Source organism: Schistocerca americana, chromosome 11 (genome assembly GCF_021461395.2).
Source record: "Schistocerca americana isolate TAMUIC-IGC-003095 chromosome 11, iqSchAmer2.1, whole genome shotgun sequence".
Taxonomy (NCBI): Eukaryota; Metazoa; Arthropoda; class Insecta; order Orthoptera; family Acrididae; genus Schistocerca; species Schistocerca americana.
The window spans coordinates 109,532,287-109,556,674 of record NC_060129.1 but is presented as its reverse complement, the minus strand read 5'-3'; the positions used below and the strand labels follow the sequence as shown (position 1 = coordinate 109,556,674).

Below are 24,388 nucleotides of genomic sequence, written 5' to 3'. Positions count from 1 at the left end.
AACCTGATTGAATACTGTATGTGGGACGAGAAACACAAGAGGGAGAGAGAAGTGGAGTTTATGAATGATGGAGTATTTGTCAGTTGTTGCCGAGTTTTTGCAGAAATTGCTTGCAAAATGTTTTACAGAGTGAATTCTGAAAAGGAAGGTTTGTCACGGTGGTTTACAGATATCTCCTGTTGTTGCAGTAGTTGTCGTGTTACTGGAGTAATTGTGTGGACTGCAAAAGGTAGAAATGAATAGAGAAAGCGAACTTTTTTTCAATTTTTTATTTTACTATCATGTAGAATGAAGTACATGTCATTTCCTCTAGTGGCACGTATTAACGCTCTGTTAGCATCTGGACGAGCTGGTGATGGTTTTCCTCCCTGGCGTAGTCCAGGGGGGTCCTCCCATCTTCATTCGTCGCCCCCCTGTCGGCTCCGGCCTGCAGCAACGCAGCCGCCGCTTCTGCTTCGCCATTCCGTGCCGCATCGTGCAGCGGCGTCTCCCCCCACCGATCCCTGGCGTTGGGGTCGGACGCCGCAGAGAGCAGCAGCCGCACCACAGCCGCGTCGCCTCTCCGTGCAGCGCAGTGCAGGGCGGTCCACCCGCCCCAGTCCCTCGCCCCCACGTCCGCCCCAGCCGCGAGCAACGCCCGCACCTCCTCCACCGCCCCCTCCTCAGCCGCGTCTATCAGCCTCCTGCCTCGCTCCTCCTCGGAAAGGCTCCTGCACAAAACATCGACACACTTACTCTCTACTATCGAGACACACACGCACCAAATGAAAGAAACTGTCACAACCGCAAAACTGCCAACAATTCGGAATACACTTCTTCCGAGCAACGAGTCACAACTCTAGAAATCTCGCTTCTGCGATACGGGTTAACCAGCGTATTACAGACACATCCACAACACTAGCCCATAATCAAAAACTTCAGCCATCTGCCATTAAAAATAGGTGCACTCCATCTCCTAACATATTCATTTGGTTTTCCTCGTAATTCACTCCACAGATCCGCCTCCTTTCACCTCGGCATGCAGTTGCTACCCAATCCTTCATCTACATTCAAACACACCCCTAAAACTACCTTCTCTGGGTACCAATTCCTTCTGTCACTTAGGAAGAAAAGACTAGAAACTATACACATCTGTAAGTACAGAAATACAATTTCCTCACCAGACAGCTAAGTGATTCAGACCAGTAACATGGAAATTTCCTAACATACCGACAAAAAATATAAGTCACTGCTTCGTACACAATAAGTTGGTCGACATATTTCAAATACAACAAGGGCACCAGGTAGACTCTCCCTGACACACACACACACACACACACACACACACACACACACACACACACACACACACCAAGAGATACATCCACTGCAACATTCATTTCCATCTACTTACACACTCTGCAAGCCACCATATGGTCTGTGGTAGGCGGTATCCTGCACAACTACTATACTCAGTCATGTTAACTTTGTGTAACTTTTTGCAATTTTTGAAAATTCTGAACACAAACTAAGTTACACACCGCTACAGGCAGCATAACACTTTACATTTATAGTTAAAAAGGTCTTCGGAACTGTAAACGTACACCAACTATGTTGCTCTTGAGTAAAATTTCTGTTTCAGTAGTAGTAGAAACACTTAAACCGTAACTTTAGACCAGTCTCAAAAATGTACTATATTTCCTGTATCTAATGCTAGGCATAAATCAGATCATGCCAGAAAGAAATCGGGTGTTTGTAAGAAATAGAAAAACTCAGTGTTAAATTGATTATTGCATGTTCACTTACAAATATCAAAGTACTTGTACAGATCTGGCATTGCTGAACTTGAACCAATGTCACGAGAACCTCTCCCCACAGCTGATGCAAGTTAAAGGCTAATCCCAAGCGAGAGAGCCAGTAAGAAGCTCCAAAGACATGTGAAATACCAACTAGAAACTACAGAGGTAATAAAACTGGTGCATTTAGTTCAAAATAATCAATGTAGGTCGAGCAGCAACCATATGAAACAATAGTAGTAACTGGTACACATAGAAAGTTATCCTAACCGACTGCAGTCATTTCCTCTTTCCGTTCTGCTCGCAAATTCAGCGAGGGAGAAACGACTGCCCGTATGCCTCTGTACGAGCGATAATGCCTCTCACCCTACCTTCACACCCCTTGTCTCAAGTGTACATTGCCAGAACTAGAATTGTTCTGCAGTCAGCGTCAAAAAACAGTTCCCTAAACTTTCTCAACAGAATTCCTCGAAAAGAATTTCGCCTCCCCTCCATTGATTCCGATTTGAGTTCCTGAAGCTTCTGCACAATACCTCTGCGCCACTCGAAACTACCGGTAGCAAATCTAGCAGCTCAGCTCTCAGTCCTACAGCTGCCTTCCTTTAATTCTACCTGTTGCCGATACGAAACACTCCAGCAGTACTCGAGAATAGGTCGCACCAGCGGCCTACATGCAGCCTCATCTACAGGCCAACCACACTTTCCAAAAATTCTCCCAACAAACTAAAGTCGACCTCCCGCCTTCCCTACCACAGTCCTCTCAACCTCGTTCCATTTCGTATCGCTTTACGAACTTTCGCTCAGACATTTAAGCGACGCCTCTGTGACTAGCGGAACACCTCCACTGTTGTTTTTTTTTCCTACTCACCTGCATCAACTTACATTTTTCTACTTTAACAACTGACTGCCATTCATCACACCAACTAGAAATTTTGTCCAACTCGCCTTGTGTCCTCCTACACTCACTTAACGACATCTTACTGTACACTAGGGGACAGTCAGCAAACAGCCACAGATACCTGTCCACCAGACCATTTATGGATACAGACAGTAACAGCGGTCCCATCACCCTTTTCTGGAGCACTCCTGCCTCTGGCGAACGCTCGCCACTGAGGACAACATACTGGGTTCTGTCACTTAAGAGCTGAGGTCCACTCACATACATGGGAACCTATTCCACACGTTTCTATCTCCTTCAACAGTCGACAGTAATCCACCGTCTGAAATACTCTGTGGACATGTACAAATATGTTATTCAGAGGTGATCGATAAGCGCACCACATCACAGGAAAATCTGCACAATGCAAAGAATTCCGATCTTTGGTGTAAAAATGGCTCCGTCACCTCTATTGCAATCACGGATTGTATTAAAGAGTCGGCGCAGAAAGAACTGGGGGTAATGTCGCCCGTCTCAAAGAAAAGGATTGTAGTTTACACAAAAGTCAGCCTTGCCGCTATTGGACGCATCAGAAAGGCGACTGAAAATAAACCACGCGGTTTGCCAGAACCGCCAAGAAAGTGCACTACAAAATTTGGGGAATAAATCCGTCATTTGCAGGCAGCTTCTCAAAATCGGTAATTTGATCAACCATAGGGACTTTTCTATGGCTAGAAGATAGTGCTGACATTACACAAATTAGTTGTTGCCGTAAAAACAAAAGCAAAAATTATTTTCCTTGGAAGAAAGCTGTTTAGTGTAAGACACTGCATGAAATGCAATTTACTTGCAACAGACCTGTAAGTAAAGGAAAGGTCTCTCTAGAGAGAAGTCATTACTGGCTGGCGATGCAAATACTTGATACAAGTCAGGAAATTAACAGAACTCTTTTCTATCGACGAAACTTGGGTGGTGAACCAACGACATTCCTCTTAGAAGACTATGACAGGGTCGTGACATTGGCACCAAAATGGACAATATGACAGTCCAAGCAACAGCGGTGAATGTTGAAACCAATACTTGGTTTATTTATTAGTCTACATCAATGTCGTCTTCACCAAAATATTTCCTATTACATATTATACATTTATTCCAGTGGTTCTTCCAATGCTTAAAACTGTTCTGGAACAATCCTTATGGTAGCGTTTAGTTCTCTCAGAGGTGCAGTTTGAATGTCATCTTTTATGTAAAAGACAGCTCTTTAAGGTTTGTCTTTATTTTTGAGAACAAAATGTCACACATGGAGCGAACGTGGGGCCAAGGACATCACTACAGTATTGTTTCTAGCCAAACATGCACAAGCACGCAACGAACTGTGAGCAGGTGCGTTATCGCAGTGCAGAAACAATGAACTGTTCCGCCACAAAGCCGGACTTCTTTCTGCGTTGCTTCAGGCCATCGGGGTTGAGCTGGTGAGAAGGACTGTATACTGGCCGTTTCATCTTGGGACGAGGAGTCGTGGTGCACTGTACTGTCAAAACCGAAGATCACTGTCAGACACGTAACATTCACATTTCAGTGGTCTTGGCCATCTGTCACCGAGACGATTGAGTTTTAGTTTACGCATCGTTTGGTTTAACTTTCAGTTCGTCTTCTATTATGACCTTCTCGTCATCCTCATCTTCTTCGAAAGGTTTATACCGACCGTAAACACCTATTTTACTCGTAGGAGACTCAGCAAAAGCAATATATAATATTTCTAAAACCGTGATGAATTTTAATCCGTTCTCATAGCGAAATTTAATACAAATGCGGTAATCCGTTTTTACAGTAAACAAATAATCGCCGATACTCTTAAAATACCAGTAACCTATCTACAGGGTGTATACGTGGACAAGGAAAAAAAATCCCGGATTTCTCCCGTATTTCCCAGTTAAAAATACACTTTCTCCCAGGTGAAAATACACTTTTCCGTGTTAAGTGACAGTATACTTTTCCTCGGAACTATAAAACTTATCAATTTATAGAGATTGCAACGCGCTGTTGTAAGCCAGTCGTAGTTCATGTCACGTGATCTGGCCAGCCGATACAGCGGATATTCAAAGCAAAGGACACGTCATGTCTTCAGCCAATAGCATTATCACTGTTAAGTAGCGCGCACACACAAACAGGAAAAGTTAATGGTTTACATTAAGATACATAGTGTTGCTACAAAAAAGCAAAGCTTTCACGTACAATATTGGTATCAATGATTAATAAGCTGCAAGAGAAGCTTAACTTTCACGTTTCACGTATAACGTTGATCGTCTTTGCGCGTGTTACACTTTAAGATACATCACACAAATGTGCCAGTAAATTTTTTAATGACGACATGAATGTATGATCTTCTGGGATCGAAATTTTTCTAAATGGTCATCCTGAAAGAGTTGATTTTTAAATGAGAGTCAAACGCTCTGTGATTAAAGAAATTCATCGCACATAGTTCATCTTCGGTAAAAGGAAATTTACTTTGAAAGTAACGCTTTTCAGTCAATCATTCGCAATATTATCCCGCGACCTGTTAGAGGTTTGTTTCAGCAGTTGCCAGAGAGCGCCAATTACAGGCGTCACACCGCTTGTGCAGCTACGATGACGCAAGAAGCCCGCTATGTTCGTACATGTAAAACATTAAAAGATCATACGTTACGTCATAAAAGAACAAGGCATCAGAGGATATTCCAAGGGCATCGGAATTTCGTGAACCATAATAACGTGCATAATTCGGTTTAAAGTGCGCATTCGTACGTCCAGATTCGGTTGTAAATTTTCTTGGAATACCAGTACTGTTTTATTTCATATTTGGTTCTATATTATGGCATAATGCCATACTTGCAAGAAGACGAAAACATGCTCTTTTGAAATGCAGAGAACAGTTAAAACTAGCCAATAGTGTGGAATTAAGCATTTCGTTACAAATAAATTGACTGCCTCAGCGGAACAGGTTAATAAATACCACTTTTCTTTAGCAAACAGACAAAAATAACTTCATTGTTCTGCAAGGCGATTAATGCTTGACTGAAATTGCCGCCTGGGGCAGATACAGATACCCCGGTTCGCTCCTAGTGAATATGGCAGCTTGCGCGCGACAGTAAAATTTTTCCGAATAGCATCTTGCTGCTACTGCTTATATACCTAACACACACACTTTAGTAGCCAGAAGCGGGAGAATGTACTACACACACACACACACACACACACACACACACACACACACACAGACGTGCGCGCGCGCGCGCGACGCAACTGCGCATGCGCATGGGCCCGCACGCAACTTGCGACGTCACGCTCATCGGAGGCAATTTGTTGCCTTCCTAAAGCCTCTGACACATTTTGCCGCTGGCAGATGCTTGTATGAGCACTGTGTTTTGTTGTTTTACATGGCACATTTCCTTTGCAACTTAAGTTTTATTTTAGTTTTTTTATCTCGTTCATGTTTTATTGCTGCAGTATTATTCTGCAGTAGCGGGATACAGTAATATCCTTTGTTTGAATATTATTTCTTACCTGTCAAAATGACAAAAATTTACCTGAAAACTAAAACAAAAAACTTCCAGAATTCTAAAAAATTCTTGTGTTTTTCGCGGTTTTCTCCCAATGAAAAAATTCCCGGGTTTTTCCCGGATCTCCCAGTTGTACCAGGTCATATACACCCTGTTCTAACACCTGACAACACACTAAATAACCGATACGCATAACGTTGTACACACAATGACAAAAAGGAAGTACGAATCTCAGTAATAAAACGCGTGAAATGACGAGTTTCCCCTTACTTCTGAACAGTACTTGTATCACAAGAATGGTTGCGTTTCAATCCACCCAATCAAGGGGAAGTTTTACCTCTTAGAGCAAACACAATGGAAGAGCAAGTCTTCAGTTGTCCGGTATAATTACACCACATTTCGTTTATAATCGCTTCAGAATGTATCCATACAATTAGAAGGGAATTGTAAATGAAAATGCATTCACATGAACAGGCATTCGGTTCTGACGTATATTTGTAATAGATGTAGCAACCCTGGTTTTTTATTTCTGTTCCTGTGTTGATGTAATTTACTCCACAATGTTGTGTTTCGAAAGAGGGCTATCGTCTGCTGTCTCGCAGTGGTGCCAACTCATTTACCTAAAAATGAACGCTGCCCGGATGCGTCTGCACAGTGCGTCGCCACCGATTTAAGGCGCGCGCCGCGGAAACGCCGGCACGGCATTTCGGAACCGAGGCGTATAGGAAAAGCAGGCAGGCCATTCCGGCCCCAAGCGAGTAAAAAACTCGCAGACGCCCTCGCGCGCCTTGACGTCACGGAGAGGAGGCTGCAGCGCCGAGCATTCAGCTTTGAGACAGCCACGAGCAAGGCTCGCTGTAAGTGCGCCGTGGCACATTGCATCAATAGTGCTCGGACGACGACGGACGTTACGTATCACGTGTTTCCCAAGGATGGGCACTTGCGACGTGAATGGATGGTTCGATGCAAACGCAAGGTCAAAGTGAATGTGAAAACTGCACGTATGTGGTCAGGTCACTATCGGCCAGAAGATTGTGAACGGGATTTGAGAAATGAGCTCCTAGGGTTACCTTCAAGAAAGAAGTTATTACCAGCAGCAATCCCCTGCATAAACATTCCGAACTGGCGTGGACAAGAAATTGTGGAAAGCGGTGATGCAAACGAAAGGGTAAGACGTCTGCACATACATAACACTTTCAATAATTTAAACTGAAAAATTACCGTAATACAAACGAAATCACATAAATGGAATGCTTTTTGACGCATTAGTATATTGCTTTACGGGAGTGAATGACTCGCTATATTGTACGGGCAATAAATAATGTTGCTCAAGTGTATTTGCTTTTCCTCATGGATATAATAGCTACATTTGTCTTAGAAATAGCCGTTTTTTTAAGTATTCTCGATATGTTGACTATTTTAAAGCTAGTATATAATTCAGATGACAAAATCAGCATATTTCGCGTAATTTGTTTACATTCACTTCTGTAGCAATAGCTGATGCTGACCAGTTGACTTCGCAGCGTAGTGGTATGCTTTCTGACTCCCATGTTGGAGGTTATGGGTTGGTATACCTGTATTTCCTCTTACATTGTATTTCTACATTTTATCAAACTACGCTATTGTAGCCGCTTATGCCACTGATATTTAATCGCTTTTGTCAATTGATCTTCTTTTTAGTGAGAAATTAATGCAGTTGCATAGTACTTGGTCAAAAATTTTAGGAATAGTAGGCCTACCTCTATAAATAATTTTAGGAATAATAAAATTAAAATTAAATTTATTCCTTAGGGATCCGGAAATAGTGCACAACGCTGTGGAGCAAGAAGTTTGCAAAAGCGAGCTTTGACGGCTTTAGAAACTGCGTCACCGAAAAAAAAAAAAAAGTCGACCGAAGCACATGTACAGATTGCGTTCATGCAACCATTGAACTAGTGAATAAGAATTTGGAAATTAAGGGACTGAGGGCCGAGATTGAATGCACAGAAAGAAGCGGCACCAAAAAATGTGATGCAGCCTTACGAAGTAAAACGAAAGATCTCCGACGTCTTCTTTCGCTGAAGCGGGTAGAAAAGTCATCTGACGTGAAAGCAAAAGTCAAATTGCACAAAAGTGTAAATAGTGTATTGTCAAAGTGTTTTACACCGGCGCAAATAAGATGCCTATTAAACGAAAATAAAAGGGTAAAGTGGAATTCAGAGGACATAGCCCATGCATTAACTTTAAGAGCTGTGTCACGTAAAGCATACACTTATTTGCGAAAGCGAAAAATTCCTTAGTAGTGCAGGGCAACGCTTCAGAAATGGACAAAGGAATTTAAATGCAGACTTGGCATTCTTGAAGATATCCTGTGTTTATTGAAAGCCAAGTCACACACTTACTACTCGAGAGAGAGAGAGAGAGAGAGAGAGAGAGAGAGAGAGAGACTAGCTGTTCTGACATTTCACGGAATCAATTTTGATGGCCGCATGTGTTACGATTCGTCTGGAGACGTAGTAGTCGGACCACATTCCAATGTACACGTTTGCATGATACGTGGGTTGTGGAAGCAGTGGAAACCACCAGTTTACTATGATTTTGACACTGTGATGACCAGTAATTTGCTTCAGAGCATCATTAAGGCGGTTGGAGAATCAGGAATCGGTGTTGCTGTGACGTGTGATATAGACGGAAAAAATATAAAAGTTTGGAAGGAACTGTCTGTCGATACAGAGAGAACTTATTTCGTAAATCAAGCAGACGGCACCACGAATGTATGGGTTTTCTTCGGTGTACCACACCTGTTAAAGTTATTACGGAACCGTTTCTTGGATACAGGCATTACGCTACCTGATGGATCCAAAATATCTAAGGCAGCTATACAGGAACTTTTAAAGCATCAGAAGAGTGACTTAACGATAACACACCACATTACTGAAGCGCACTTAAACGTAACTCGACGAGCAATGCAGAATGTGCAGATGGCAGCGCGACTATTTTCACGACAAACAGCTCAGGCTTTGAAGTATGTTCTTCATAAAGACGTTGAAAGTAATTTTATTGAACTCGTTAACGACGTCTTTGATGTCTTGAACTCAAGAGTTCCAAAATATGAATGCTGATCCCTGTGTAGTGGGTTTGGAATCCATCTCTCAATTTGAGAAAATACTTTGAACAGATTCTTAGATATCTGTCCAGCAATGCGCGTTGGTGACAAAGGAAGAATGTTGCCTTTCCAAAAAGGTTTTATAGCTTCAATAAAATCTCCCTTTGGTCTTTTCGAAAGTCTGAAAAGTATGAAAGTTAGCTATATATTAACTTGTAGGCTGAATCAAGCTTTTTTTCTAGGGTATGAGGATTAGGTATATTTCATAACAATCCTACACCTATTTAAGTAAGGAACAGGGCAAGTCTCCTCATACTGACAGGTAATGCAAGTGATATATATCTCTCTCTGGGAACACGCCAGTTACTAAAGAATTAAACACGGAGTCTTCCCAGTGTGACGTCGACCCGGATCCTGCATCCCCAAGTTTCATTACCAGTGAGCTCTGTGTGTATGTTGTTGAAGAAGCGCCACTATGAGAAATCCCAGAAACTGTGAATGTGGAAGAAAATTAACTGACAGATGTGGTAACAATGGGGGATGACTCTGTAATGTGAGATGTTCTTCCAGATGCAGTACAATACAGTACAGGCTGTATTGCATTTAAGTGCCACAACATTGATAAATCACTAGGCTTTCCAGCAGCAAAAAGTGAAGGAGATCATGCTGCAGACTGGATATCAATTACATCTCGTGGTGGTCTTTACACTCCAACGCCAGCATGGGAGAACAACAGTGTTGCTGTTTGAAGAAGAATTTGCTGCTTTTCATGGAAATGGATTGTGTAAACAAAAAATGTAAAGTCTCTGTGGTCTATTACAAAACAAAAGTTTCCTGAGGTTCATGAAGCAGTTATTACTCCTTACATAAAAACGAGAATATTTATAAGGATTAGGTATCTCAATCAAGAAGCAAAGTTGGAAGCAATGAAGAAATGTGCTGCAAAGAGGAAGCAGTTATGGATTGCATCGTCGTCTGGTAAACGGCAGTAGAAACAGACTACATTCATATTTGCTTCTTCATCAAATGAGCGAGTTATTTTCCAACTTAATTATCATCTATTTACTGTTAATGTGTACAAAACCTGCCGTGCCCCTGGTTTTGACTTTTACAGATGCGTATCGAACGAAAGCGAAAGTAAAGTGAACGAGTAACATGGCACCGAGTCTGTGGTGCGGCGCACTTGCCGTGTAAGCACACGGCTGCGCCGCGCCAGGGTCCTCGTCGTGACGTCACGGCGCTCCACCCAATAGCAAGCGTTTTCGCCTGAGTGCCTGCCCCCCTCCCCCCCCCCCCCCGCCAGTGTTTCGGAACATCCCGTAGAAGCACCTCGTGACGTGGCTGGGTAGGAAGGGCGGGCACTCGCTAGCTCGCTCGCTCGCTCACGAGGTTTCAGACACACGGTACTCCGCTGTAAACACAACACGGCCAGGCTAGGCTACGCCACTGTACCAGACCCCTCCACTGTTTACTTGTCTGCACTGCAGAACTACCAAGCAACCGTGTCGTCTATATGCAGGTCATTTCTGGTACAATTTACGTTGCATGCAGACGTGTACACTAATGAGGCGAATTTACACTGCTACTTTTATATGGCGAATGTCAAAGAAATTTTGTCGAAACAGGAACGTCTGTCCTTTCCGTCGTCGTTCATCCCGCCGGACCCTTGCACGCATTATTAGGTCAGTAGTGCGAAGAGGCAGCTTCGACGTCTCACAGAGGACGAGGGCGAAGGCTGCAGCCGACAGGGCACTGGAGGAAGCCGCTCTGGCTGCGACGCCTATCATTTCGCACAGTGGCACCAGACGTACAGCCGAGGAATGAGGGGTCACCAGACGAGTGTCACTCCCACCTCGCATTTACATTAATGCCACCCTTACCATCTGACACTCCACAGGGAACTCCTGAGGACGTGATTTCTAACGTGGCTTAAAATATTGTCTTTCTGCGCTGCAGTGCATGGCAGACGATTCTGAAAATCGCTTCATCAGGTAGAATACTAACGGCCTTGAATTACCAATGTATGATTTGGCATGATACGAAATTACATTGTGGGACCTCACTTCATCCACGGGGTGATTAAATGGTAATACGTATGCACATATTCTTACTAACATTCAGCCCGTTCTTGTAGAGGTAGTTCTGTGGACAAGCGACAGTGTATGTGGATCGAACACGGCCGCTGCCCAGACCCTCCCCTGCTCCAAAGCGACCAATGAATGGGAAGTTTCCCGGCCGTTGTATGGGACGGAATGCTGCAGTACAAAGGCCAGCCAGGTACCCTGATATGACTCAAATGGATTTCTTTCTACGGGGAGCACTGAAAGATAGAGTCTGTCATGAACCTGAGGTACGTCAGATGATGCGCGCCAGACCACACAACGACGTATCATCCAATGTAGCTTGTCCAGTACATCTCCCTCTCTCAAACAGCCATTCCAAATGTGCCTAGCAGTCGATGGTGTGCAATTTGACTATATTCTTAATTAAAATGTAACAACACACTTCACTAAGGAAAGTATTTAGTTTGTGGATGACAAGGCATCAGTTATTTTGAATAAATGTTTAGCTTATTTAAAATCTATTCCGTCTACGTACAATTTCGAGTAGTTTCTGATTTCTAATTGACAGCAGGTCTTTTGCGCTGTAGAACCACCCGGGTGCTTCCAGGCAGAGACAGGCTGAGCTGACAGAAGGTCATGGGATAGCGATATCTACACATACAGATGGCAGCAGTATCGCGTTCGCAAGGTATAAAAGGGCAGTGCGTTGGCGGCGCTGTCACCTGTACTGAGGTGGCTCCTGGGAAAGGCTTTCCGACGTCTTGATGGCCGCACGACGGGTTTTAACAGACGTCGATTGTGGAATGATAGAGCTTGCCTATGACTTGATATTTTTAAAATGTACAGTATCCGATGTATCGACATAAAATAAAATACCGTTATCTGCTCCCCATGTATCGCGGAAAGTATGGATATATCAGCGCAAAATCATCAACGTGCCTGCCTATAAAAATATGGGCTGCACGTTGTAAGTAGGCTGCCGGTTTTAGACCTGTACGTTGGAGTATTGATTTATTATTGGATACTCTGTACATCAACAAGCTATCCCCTCAGAGCAAGAACTGAAAGGGAAACGACGGATGTTCACGCCTCCCGACAACCACCGTGCAAGCTGCGGTAACTGCATGTAAGTGGCACACTGAAAGGTGTCTCATGGGTCCATCGTTCGGTATCGTCACGTATCGGATTTGTCCGCAACACTTCACGTCGACTTCCCTGCTTTTTCATTTCAGCAAACGCCAGCGACCCTGCGGCTGTAGCGCCAAAACTGGGTCGTGAATCTGCAAGTTTGCCGTTTCTGTTGGTAGAGCTGGGCGCCGATTACGTCAGAAGTTCCCTCAGTCCACTGCAGCGACCAGTTTTGTCGTTTAGATTTTTGTTCATTTTCAACGTCTGTTTTTGAAGAATGTCGATGTGGAGAAAGAGCACACTAGTGTCGATAAAAATTGTTTTTAAACGCCAGTGGTGTGCTGTTCTTTCACATCGGAAATCTTTGTGTCATTCACACCGCCACCCCGTAGTGCAATCGCTGTTGTACGTTTGTGGCACAAGTGCTTGTTTCACTCAGTCAAAGAGAAAGATTGGACGCCATACAGTCGAAGAGAAAGGTTGGACGTGACGAAAACTCAAAAACTAGTAAGACTCCTTCACCCAGTGAAAATAAAATTATATCATACAACAATTTCAAAAGAACAACGTATGATGTTGAAACTTCCTGGCAGATTAAAACTGTGTCCCCGACCGAGACTCGAACTCGGGACCTTTGCCTTTCACGTGCAAGTGCTCTGCCATCTGAGCTACCGAAGCGCGACTCACAGCCGGCCCTCACAGCTTTACTTCTGCCAGTATCTCGTCCCGAGTTCGAGTCTCGGTAGGGCACACAGTTTTAATATGCCAGGAAGTTTCATATAAGCGCACACTCCGCTGCAGAGTGAAAATCTCATTTTGGAAACGTATGATATTTTATGAACGTTGTGAAAAGAATAAAAATAAAAATTCAAGTAGTCGATATTGTTTTTTGATATCGATATATTGATATCCAGAACTGAACTGAACATTCCGACATGCACAGTTCCAAGAGTGTGCCAAGGATACCACATTTCAAGCATTGTGTCTCAGCGTGGACAACGCAGAAGCCGATGGCCTTCACTTAACGACAAAATGCAGCGGTATTTGCGTAGTAGCATTGTGACTGCTGACAGGAAAACAACACTGCGTGAAATAACCAAAGAAATCAGTGTGGGACGGTACGACAAAGATATATGGCAGACAATGCAGCGAAATACGGTGTTAATGGGATACGGTAGTGGCCGACCTAGGCGAGTGTCTTTGGCAACACCACAACGCCTGCAGTGACTCTGCTGGGCTGGCGAGCATATCGGGTAAGAGCTGATGGTTGAGTTCGCGTGTGGCGCAGGCCCCACGAAGCCACGGACGCAAGTAGCCAACGAGGCACTGTGCAAGCTGGCCGTGGCTCCATAATGGTGTGGGCTGTGTTTACGTGTAGTGTACTGTGTCCTCTGGTCCAACTGAACCGATCATTGATTGGAAGTCGTCATGTTCGGCTACTCGGAGGGCATCTGCAGCGATTTACGGACTTCACGTTCCCAAACAGTGGTGGAATGTTTACGGATGACAATACGGCACGTCACCGGGCCAAAACTGTTCGAGATCGGTTTGGAGAACATTCAGGACAATTCGAGCGAATGATTTGGCCATCCAGATCGCCCTGCATGAATTCCATCTAAAATTTATGAGACGTAGTCGAGGGGATAGTTGGCGCCCAAAAGTCAGGAAACCCGCTGCAACAGCGTTTTTGCAATTATGGGCGGCTGTAGAGGCAGCTTGGCTCGATTATTTCTGCAGGAGACTGCCGAAGGCTTGTCGAGTCTGTGCCGCGTCTGGCAGCCACTCTGCGTCGAGCGTGAGGAGGTCCGGCGCGATGTCAGGAGGTGCCCCGCGACCGTCGGCACCTCAGTGCACTGTCGCTGACGGAACAGCAGGTGCCTGTGCTGTTACGAAGGGCGACGCAATGTTCCTGAAGAAAAAGGCACTGCGGCGACCGCAGCCACTGCAAAATACATCAAAAGTATCCGCAGATGCGTATGCGGACAACCGTCAGCTGTATAAGGGAATGAAGACTGAAGATGTGTGCCGGGCCGGGACTGGACCCCGGGTCGGTCGCCTTAACCGCTTTGTCTGCTTTGCACGACACACGGTCAGCCACTAACTTCCACACGTCGCCGTTCTTGCATCACAGCCTGTACTCGTATACACACTAATCTCCGTACAGGGGAGGTCACTGCAATTGAAAGTGATTGTCTGGTATGGACGGATAAATACGATAATACAGAGCTGCTGTTGTTAATTCACACTCATCACAACAGCTGTAGCTGCCGCAGTGCCTGTTCGCTCTCAATGTCCAAAGGAACATTACATCAATGCTTCTAAAGAGATTGGGAGACTCCAGCCAGGGAAACGAGAGGAATCACCTCGTGTCATACAGGCTGTCCAGGCAGGAGTCCCATCCATGAAGCTGTCAGGCGTTAGTTGCACCACAACTTCCTGTCACGGGTGAAGGGCACCAACTCCAGACTTACTGGAACATCAGCAGCAGATCTGCAATGCATTGATTCAGAATCGTTTTGTCAGTTAATGGGGAATATGGCCGATCGATTTGTTTCCTTCATTTGCTAGCTTACTCACACTGAAACATTAAATATTCGTAGTTTCCAACTTCAATTCTTTGACGTGGAAATTTCGATGCGGCACAAGGCGGAAGGAGACAGGACGCGCCCTGACGTCACTGCACTGAGAACTGCATCCACAAGCCTACGAAAAGTCGCCGTTGACGTCACCGTAAACCTGGCCGTGTCCGTGTCCTGTCACTGGAGCGATTCTGTTTAGGATGGGGTTTGTCACCACACTCATTAATCTTGTTCTCAACGTTCACAGTACTGCAAAATCCAGTAGAAGCCAAGTGTTGTCTTAACTGCTAGTGCAGGAGTTGAGATTCACTCCTGTGAATTCAGGATTGTTATTCCGGCGTTGCTGTTTTGCCTACGGTGACACCTAGGAGAGCGTGACGAGGCTGTCTCGTGTGTAACAATCTAATGGGTAAAAAGTTCGCCCATTTGTGGAGCTATGCAGGCTGACAACGACGATGATGTGACAACGTGCCAGCGGACGGAAAGGAACGAACGTTTAAATATACTGAAGAAGTAGGAGAAAAGAACGAAATCAGTGAGAGATTTTCATGGGTTCTCGGCAGTGCGCCACTGGGACATTAACACTATTCAAACACACAAAGTTTCAGTGGACCGACAGATGGAACCTTCGTTTCACTAATTGAGTAACGAAATCCCATTATGAAAGTAGAAAGCCATGGGGCCCAAGGCAACTAGATCCACACATTGCAGTTGACCATTCTAGACAGTCAAGCCACGAGATCCTTGATTCTCTGTATAGGGGGCAAATCGTTTTCTAAAGTTCATTCATACATTTCATGCGCCATTTGAGTTACATTTGTTTCGTAACCACCTTTTGCCTTGACCAGTTAGGTCACTCCTATATTTCATATCAGTTTGCTGCATCCTGCTCTGATTAATTTCAATGCCATGATGAATAATCACACTTGTCCGTCCTAGGCCTGTGCAAGTACTATTCTACTACATGAAGCACCTTTTTTAAGTTTAGTGAGACCTTCAATGTCAATTGAATCACTATGTTGCATACCTCTCAATTCACGGTCAGACATAATATTTTATTTTATTTTATTTCATTATTATTATTTTTTCATAGGGTCAACTATCTATGTCCGCTACCATCAGTTCCTGATTTCGAATAAGCAAAATGAATGTTACAAAGGTGTTAAGGAAAAATTGCTCTGTGATGAATGAAGAAGTTGTACTCAAGATACCTGCCATATTCCATCAGCAGCAAGCGTGGTTCAATGCTGGAGAGGTGTGCAGTCCTACATACATAACGTAGAAGCAGATATCCTCGGGGTAGTGAAGCAACTTAAATAACTTAACAAAAGCAAGTCTATGAACCAGACTCTATACCAGCTAGGTTGCTTTCATAGTATCCTGATGCAACAGCTCCATCCTTAATCATATACAGCTATTCGCTCGATAACAGATCCGTACCCAAAGACTGGAAAGTTTCGCAGGTCACCCCAATATTCAAGGAAGGTAGTAGGAGTATTCCACTACATTACAGGCCCATATCGTTAACGCCGATATGCAGCAGCATTTTGCAACATATATTCTGTTCGAACATTATGAATTACCTCGAAGAGAACAGTTTATTGACACACAGTCAACACGGATTTACAGTACTCCGCTCTTGTGAAACACAACTAGCTCTTTACTCACGCCAAGTGTAGAGTACTTTTGACAAGGGATTTCAAATTGATTCTACATTTCCAAAAGGGTTTTGACACTGTACCATACAAGCCTCTTGAAATACGTTAGCGTACTTATGGAATATCGTCTCAGTTATGCGACTGGATTTGTTATTTCCTGTCAGAGGGGTCACAATCCGTAGTAACTGACGAAAAGTCGTCGAGTAAAACAAAAGTGATTTTTGGGATTCCACGAGGTAATGTTATAGGCCCTCTGCAGGTCCTCATGTTTATAAACAATTTAGGAGACATTCTAAGCAGCCTTCTCAGGTTGTTTGCAGATGACGCTGTCGTTTATCGACTAATAAAGTCAACAGAAGATCAAAACAAATTGCAAAATAATTTAGAAAAGATATTTGTATGGGCCAAAAATTGACAACTGACCTTAAATGACGAAAAGTGTGAGGTCATCCGAATGAGTGCTAAAACGAATCCGTTAAGCTTCCGTTACACGATAAATCATTCAAATATAAAGGCCGTAAATTTAACTAAATACCTGAGAATTACATTTACAAACAACCTAAATTGAAAAGAAAACGTAGAAAGCCGGCCGGAGTGGCCATACCGTCCTAGGCGCTACAGTCTGGAGCCGAGCGACCGCTAGGTCGCAGGATCGAATCCTGCCTCGGTCATGGATGTGTGTGATGTCCTTAGGTTAGTTAGGTTTAATTAGTTCTAAGTTATAGGCGACTGATGACCTCAGAAGTTAAGTCGCACAGTGCTCAGAGCCATTTGAACCATTTTGAACACACAGAAAATGTTGTGCAAAAGGCTAACCAAAGATTGCGTTTTATTGACAGGAGACTTAGAAAATGTAGCAGATCTTCTAAGGAGACTGCCTACACTACGCTTGTCCATCCTCGTTTAGAATACTGCTGGGCAGTGCAGGATATTTACCAGATAGGATTGACAAGATACATCGAGAAAGTCGAAAGAAGGGCAGCCCGTTTTGTGTTATCACGAAAGAGGGGAGAAAGTCTCACTGAAATGACACAGGATTTGGGCTGAACATCATTAAAAGAAAGGCGTTTTTCGTCGCGGAGGAATCTTCTCACAAAATTCCTATGACCTACTTTCTCCTACGAATGAGAAAATCTTTTGTTGATGCCGACCTACATATGTAGAAACGATCATCATAATAAAATAACGGAAATCGCAGGTCGCATGGAAAGGTATGGGTGTTTGTTTTTCCTGTGCAGTGTACGAGATTGGAATAATAGAGGATTATTATGAAGATGGTTCGATGAACCGTATAACAGGCGCTTAAATGTGATTTGCAGAGAATCCATGTAGATGTAGATACGTCTTCACTCAGCCACACCCACAAGAGAACTGACCAGATTTCTCACTTATTGTGAGCAAGCACCATAGCTGTTATGGGGCCTGTGCATGTCTTCACACCTCACTCCAACTTTCATTGTGGCGAATGTTTTCACCCACAATTCTTAAGCCAAACCGCTAGAGGTCCTGACATACATGCATTGTATTAAGACTTGCAATGGTCGCTACATAAGAAAGTGTCCTAAAAAGTGTTTCAAAGGCAATTCAAAATATCTAAGCACACACACAGAACAAGCCATACCCACACACCTGGGGTTAATATCCCGTTTTTGGGTCTCTTACTTCTAATTCTGCTTACTCTTCCTCCGACGTATCTATTTTTTCCCACGAGACCATCGCTATACCTATATACCCAATGATTAATTCACATAACGTCTAGGTTTTGTTGAGAGGCAAAGCACTGAAATCCTGGTTTCACTCCTGTTTCCTTCAAGACTAATTTGTGACATGCATAAACACAATGAAAAGTGAGAATTACATTGAACACAGTAATAAACAAGAAAATAATTTTCCCTGATAACTGTAAACTCAGCGTTATCAAAAATTAAAAAAGAAATTGAATTCTTTTTTTTTGCCACAACATTTGGTTGACACGCCAGTTAAGTGGCGGTACAGGTGAAGAACTCGTGCACCTGCAGTGGCGCAACTCACCGCAAGCGAGAGACGGCTGCGTCATCAGGTGGCGGGGGAGTGTGTCGGGCGGGCTCGGCCGGCGCAGCTGCGGCGGGAGTCTGGGCGTGGTCGCTGCGGGGCTGACGCGGAGTGGCAAGGCAGGGCCCGCCCCCTGTGGCGGCCGGCGAGCTGCAAACACAGAGAAACACTGCGTGGGCGGGTGGGCGTGCTCACACATGGGGGCCAGGCGGCTGCTTACTGCTGGGGGGACACACCGCAGCGGCAACACGACACGCTCTGCCCGCGACGGTAGTTGGTTCGCTGAGATAGTCGACTTACTGCTGAGCCGATCAATTTACTTACTCCTTCTCCTGTGGTCCCCGTAGCTACAGCTCAGCACACCAAACAAGTTGCTCACAATAAAACACAATTTAATAGGTATGTACTGGGGCAGGAAGTCATGCTGGACTGATACAAGAACTACTGGGCAGCACAGTTTCAATACATTGCAACAACAGTCACACAGAAATTACAATGGCAATAATCATTAGTTGTTGTCGGTATCACACTATCATCTAATGGTGTTTAAACTGCTAGTAGCTCATTTGTCAGGGGTTGGGATGTAGCAGGTAGATAATAAACAAGAGGGATAGCAGGTTTTCAGCTAAGCATGAAAGGAAATTCAGAGAACGAAACGGCACATAAAGGTGACGACCAATGTTCAGCTTACTGGAAATGGACCACTGACTGCAATGGACTGCGTAGGGAAGGTCACAGAATAAAACAGCGCAGCATAACTTGGACAGCCTCCGGCAATGCCGCAGATAACTTCAAGCAAGACGGGCGGGCAAAAGCTTGACCCCTGTTACTGCAGGAAGCCAGTGCAGCGTTTTCGCTAACTAAACCCGCTCCCTGGCTGGCAGAGAACGGATTGTATCGAAATGCAGCATAACTGACCAGAAAGGACAAGAAAAACCCTGGGGAAATGTACAGGCAGCTGTGGAAGTGCCCGGAGCAGCTGCGAGTGCTGGCCTGTGGTGTTCCCGGGCGGCCACAAGTTGTGTGAGGAGCGACCAGCTGCAGCCTCCCGCACGTGTGCTGCACTCACATCGCCCACTAGAAGCGCCCCCCTGAACTACCCCTACATTCCTCTTCTAGGAACCTAGTTTGCTTCTTAAAATTTTTCAGTAATTCGCTTGGTACTGCTTGGGAAGAATAAATCAAGTTTGATACTAACATTGCTATACATGGAAGAACCCTGGAGATACTAGAAGGTTTCAGATAGATTATATAATGGTAAGACAGAGATTTAGGAACCAGGTTTTAAATTGTAAGACATTTCCAGGGGCAGATGTGGACTCTGGCCACAATCTATTGGTTATGAACTACAGATTAAAACTGAAGAAACTGCAAAAAGGTGGTAATTTAAGGAGATGGGACCTGGATAAACTCACTAAACCAGAGGTTGTACAGAGTTTCAGGAACAGCATAAGGGAACAGTTGACAGGAATGAGGGAAAGAAATACAGTAGAAGACGAATGGATAGCTCTGATGGATGAAGTAGTGAAGGCAGCAGAGGATCAAGTAGATAAAAAGACGAGGGCTAGTAGAAATCCTTGGGTAACAGAAAAAATACTGAATTTAATTGATGAAAGGAGAAAATATAAAAATGCAGTAAATGAAGCAGGCAAAAAGGAGTACAAACGTCACAAAAATGAGACCGACAGGAAGTGCAAAATGCCTAAGGAGGCATGGCTAGAGGACAAATGTAAGGATGTAGAGGATTATCTCACTAGGGATAAGATAGATACAGCCTACAGGAAAATTAGAGAGACCTTTGGACAAAAGAGAGCCGCTTGTATTAATATGAAGAGCACAGATGAAAACCCAGCTCTAAGCAAAGAGGGGAAAGCAGAAAGGTGGAAGGAGTATATAGAGGGTCTATACAAGGGCCATGTTCTTGAGGACAATATTATGGAAATGGAAGAGGATGTAGATGAAGATGAAATGGGAGATACGATACTGCGTGAAGAGTTTGACAGAGCACTGAAAGACGTGAGTCGAAACAAGGCCCCGGGAGTAGACAACGTTCCATTAGAACTACTGACGGCCTTGGGAGAGCCAGTCCTGACAAAACTCTACCATCTGGTGAGCAAGATGTATGAGAGAGGCGAAATTCCCTCAGACTTCAAAAAGAATATAATAATTCCAATACCAAAGAAATCAGGTGTTGACAGATGTGAAAATTACTGAACTATCAGTTTAATAAGTCACAGCTGCAAAATACTAACGCGAATTTTTTACAGACGAATGGAAAAATTGGTAGAAGCCGACCTCAGGGAAGATCAGATTGGATTTAATAGAAATGTTGGAACACGTGAGGCAATACTGACCCCATGACTTATTTTTGAAGCTAGATTAAGAAAAGGCAAACTTACGTTTCTAGCATTTGTAGACTTAGAGAAAGCTTTTGACAATGTTGACTGGAATACTCTTTTTCAAATTCTGAAGGTGGCAGGGGTAAAATACAGGGAGCGAAAAGCTATTTACAATTTGTACAGAAAGCACATGGCAGTTAGAATAGTCGAGGGATATGAAAGGGAAGCAGTGGTTGGAAAGGGAGTGAGATAGGGTTGTAGCCTCTCCCCGATGCTATTCAATCTGTATATTGAGCAAGCACTAACGGAAACAAAAGAAAAGTTCGGAGTGGGTATTAAAATCCAAGGAGAAGAAATAAAAACTTTGAGATTCGCCGATGACATTGTAATTATGTCAGAGACAGCAAAGGACTTGGACGAGCAGTTGAACGGAATAGACAGTGTCTTGAAGGGAGGATATAAGATGAACATCAACAAAAGCAAAACGAGGATAATGGAATGTAGTCGAATTAAGAATGATGATGCTGAGAGAATTAGATTAGGAAATGAGACACTTAAAGTAGTAAAGGAGTTTTGCTATTTGGGGAGCAAAATAACCGATAATGGTCGAAATAGAGAAGATATAAAATGTAGACTGGCAATGGCAAGGAAAGCGTTTCTGAAGAAGAGAAATTTGTTAACATGGAGTATAGATTTAAGTGTCAGGAAGTCGTTTCTGAAAGTATTTGTATGGAGTGTGGCCATGTATGGCAGTGAAACGTGGACGATAAATAGTTTAGACAAGAAGAGAATAGAAGTTTTCGAAATGTGGTGCTACAGAAGAATGCTGAAGATTAGATGGGTAGATCACATAACTAATGAGGTATTGAATAGAATTGGGGAGAAGTGGAGCTTGTGGCACAACTGGACCAGAAGAAGGGATCGGTTGGTAGGACATGTTCTGAAGCATCAAGGGATCACCAATTTTGTAATGGATGGCAGCGTGGAGGGTAAAAATCGTAGAGGGAGATCAAGAGATGCATGCACTAAGCATATTCAGTAGGATGTAGGCTGCAGTAGGTACTGGGAGATGAAGAAGCTGCAGCCTACATCCTTCTGAATCTGCTTGATGTATTCATCTCTTGGTCTCCCTCTCGATTTTTACCCTCCACGCTGCCCTCCAATACTAAATTGGTGATCCCTCGATGTTTCAGAACATGTCCTACCAACCGATCCCTTCTTCTAGTGAAGTTGTGCCACAAACTCCTCTTCTCCCCAATTCTATTCAATACCTCCCCATTAGTTATGTGATCTACCCATCTAATCTTCAGCATTATTCTATAGCACCACATTTCGAAAACTTCTATTCTCTTCTTGTCTAAACTATTTATCGTCCACGTTTCACTGCCATACATGGCTACAATCCATACAAATACTTTCAGAAACGACTTCCTGACACTTAAATCAACACTCGATGTTAACAAATTTCTCTTCTTCAGAAACGCTTTCCTTGCCATTGCCAGTCTACATTTTATATCCTCTATACTTCGAACATCATCAGTTATTTTGCTCCCCAAATAGCAAAACTCCTTTACTACTTTAAGTCTCTCATTTGCTAATCTAATTCCCTCAGCATCACCCGACTTAATTCGACTACATTCCATTATCCTCGTTTTGCTTTTGTTGATGTTCATCTTATACTCTCCTATCAAGACACTGTCTTCCGTTCAACTGTTGTTCCAAGTCCTTTGCCGTCTCTGACGTAATTACAATGTCATTGGCGAACGTCAAAGTTTTTCTTTCTTCTCCATGGAATTTAATACCTACTCCGAACTTTTCTTTTGTTTTCTTTATTGCTTGCTCAATATACAGATTGAATAACATCAGGGATAGGCTACAACCCTGTCTCACTCCCTTCCCAACCACTGCTTCCCATTCATACCCCTCGACTCTTTATAACTGCCCTCTGTTTTCTGTACAAATTGTAAATAGCCTTTCGCTCCCTGTATTTTACCCCTGCCACCTTCAGAATTTGAAAGAGAGTATTCCAATCAACATTGTCGAAAGCTTTGTCCAAATCTACAAATACTAGGAACGTAGGGTTGCCTTTCCTTAATCTATTTTCTAAGATAAGTCGTAGGGTCAGTATTGCCTCACGTGTTCCAACATTTCTATTCAATCCAAACTGATCTTCCCCGAGGTCGGCTTCTATCAGTTTTTCCATCCGTCTGTAAAGAATTCGCGTTAGTATTTTGCAGCTGTGACTTATTAAACTGATAGTTCGGTAATTTTCACGTCTGTCAACACCCGCTTTCTTTGGTGTTGGCATTATTGTATTCTTCTTGAAGCCTGAGGGTATTTCGCCCGTCTCACACATCTCGCTCACCAGATGGTAGAGTTTTGTCAGGACTGGCATTCCCAAGGCTGTCAGTAGTTCTAATGGAATGGTATTACATGCATTTCAACAGTACTTATCACTGCAAGTAAGGGACGCATCGCTTAGATGCCAGAACAGATTATGTAGCTGCAAAATGATTTTCACCTCTATGATTTTGTTCGTTAATTTAGCTGCTTATCTATGTGGCTCTATTACAGAATTTGTTCTGAGAAGGTAAAGAATCAGCACACGTCTGCTGTAGCTGTCGGTTAAGGAACATTTCAGACTACGGACACCAGTGAGGAGAGTCAATAGGAAAGGATAGCATACTGATGGATGTAGGCTTATGGGGAGATATATATACACAGATTTGGGAGAATAGGTGACACCTCGTTCGTGCATACCTGTCTTCTGCTGGTGGCTCTACGATCAAGGCCATTAAGTCCACCAGGGCATGCGGGTACCGGGTCTTCGTCTCTTTCCAGCTCTGCGTCATCATCACCTTCCGGGTGTCGTCCTTCATAAGCGCAACGGCAGCCTGCAGGAGCCGGGGGCAGGAGTGCCTCAGTGCGAGCACACCCAGAGCCGCCGCGTTCTCCAGCGCCAGATCCGCTACCGCTCGCTGCTCGCACGCGTCCTTCAGCTCTGGCAACCTGTAGGTGTGGGCGGCCGCCAGCAGCTGGGGGGCCATGTCGGGCAGCTGCTGCGCGGCCTGCAGGGTGTACGCGTAGGAGAGCAGCTGCCGCAGCACCGGGCCCTCCACGTTCTCCACGTTCACTTCTGACACACCGTTGCCGAACATTGACTTGAACACCGGGCTCCTGCTCTCCAGGACTGCCCTGTGGGCAGCCAGCCGCGTCTCCCCCGCCACCAGGGTGACCACGGCGCCCTCACCTGCGTCCAGCAGGGCGCCCAGGTCCACGGCCGCCGTCTCCTCGACTTGCTTCCTCGCTGACAT

General features: G+C 44.2%; 1 protein-coding gene across 1 annotated transcript; it reads right to left on the bottom strand.

The window, feature by feature from the left end:
* Nucleotides 1–322: 322 nt before the first annotated feature.
* Nucleotides 323–24,388, bottom strand: LOC124553339 (TD and POZ domain-containing protein 1-like). Its single transcript, XM_047127215.1, has 4 exons — nucleotides 23,835–24,388; nucleotides 18,736–18,885; nucleotides 14,939–14,957; nucleotides 323–658 (listed from the first exon to the last, which is right to left on the bottom strand). Exons 1-4 carry the CDS (start codon nucleotides 24,386–24,388, stop codon nucleotides 323–325), a joined length of 1,059 nt encoding a protein of 352 aa, XP_046983171.1.

Bases quoted from the DNA above. Each gene is read 5' to 3' on its own strand.
- LOC124553339 (XM_047127215.1), bottom strand. From the start codon at position 24,388: ATGTCAGCGAGGAAGCAAGTCGAGGAGACGGCGGCCGTGGACCTGGGC. The intron at 18,886-23,834 runs GTATGCACGAAC...CTGTGTTTGCAG, and splicing joins GAGCCACCAGCAGAAGACAG to CTCGCCGGCCGCCACAGGGG.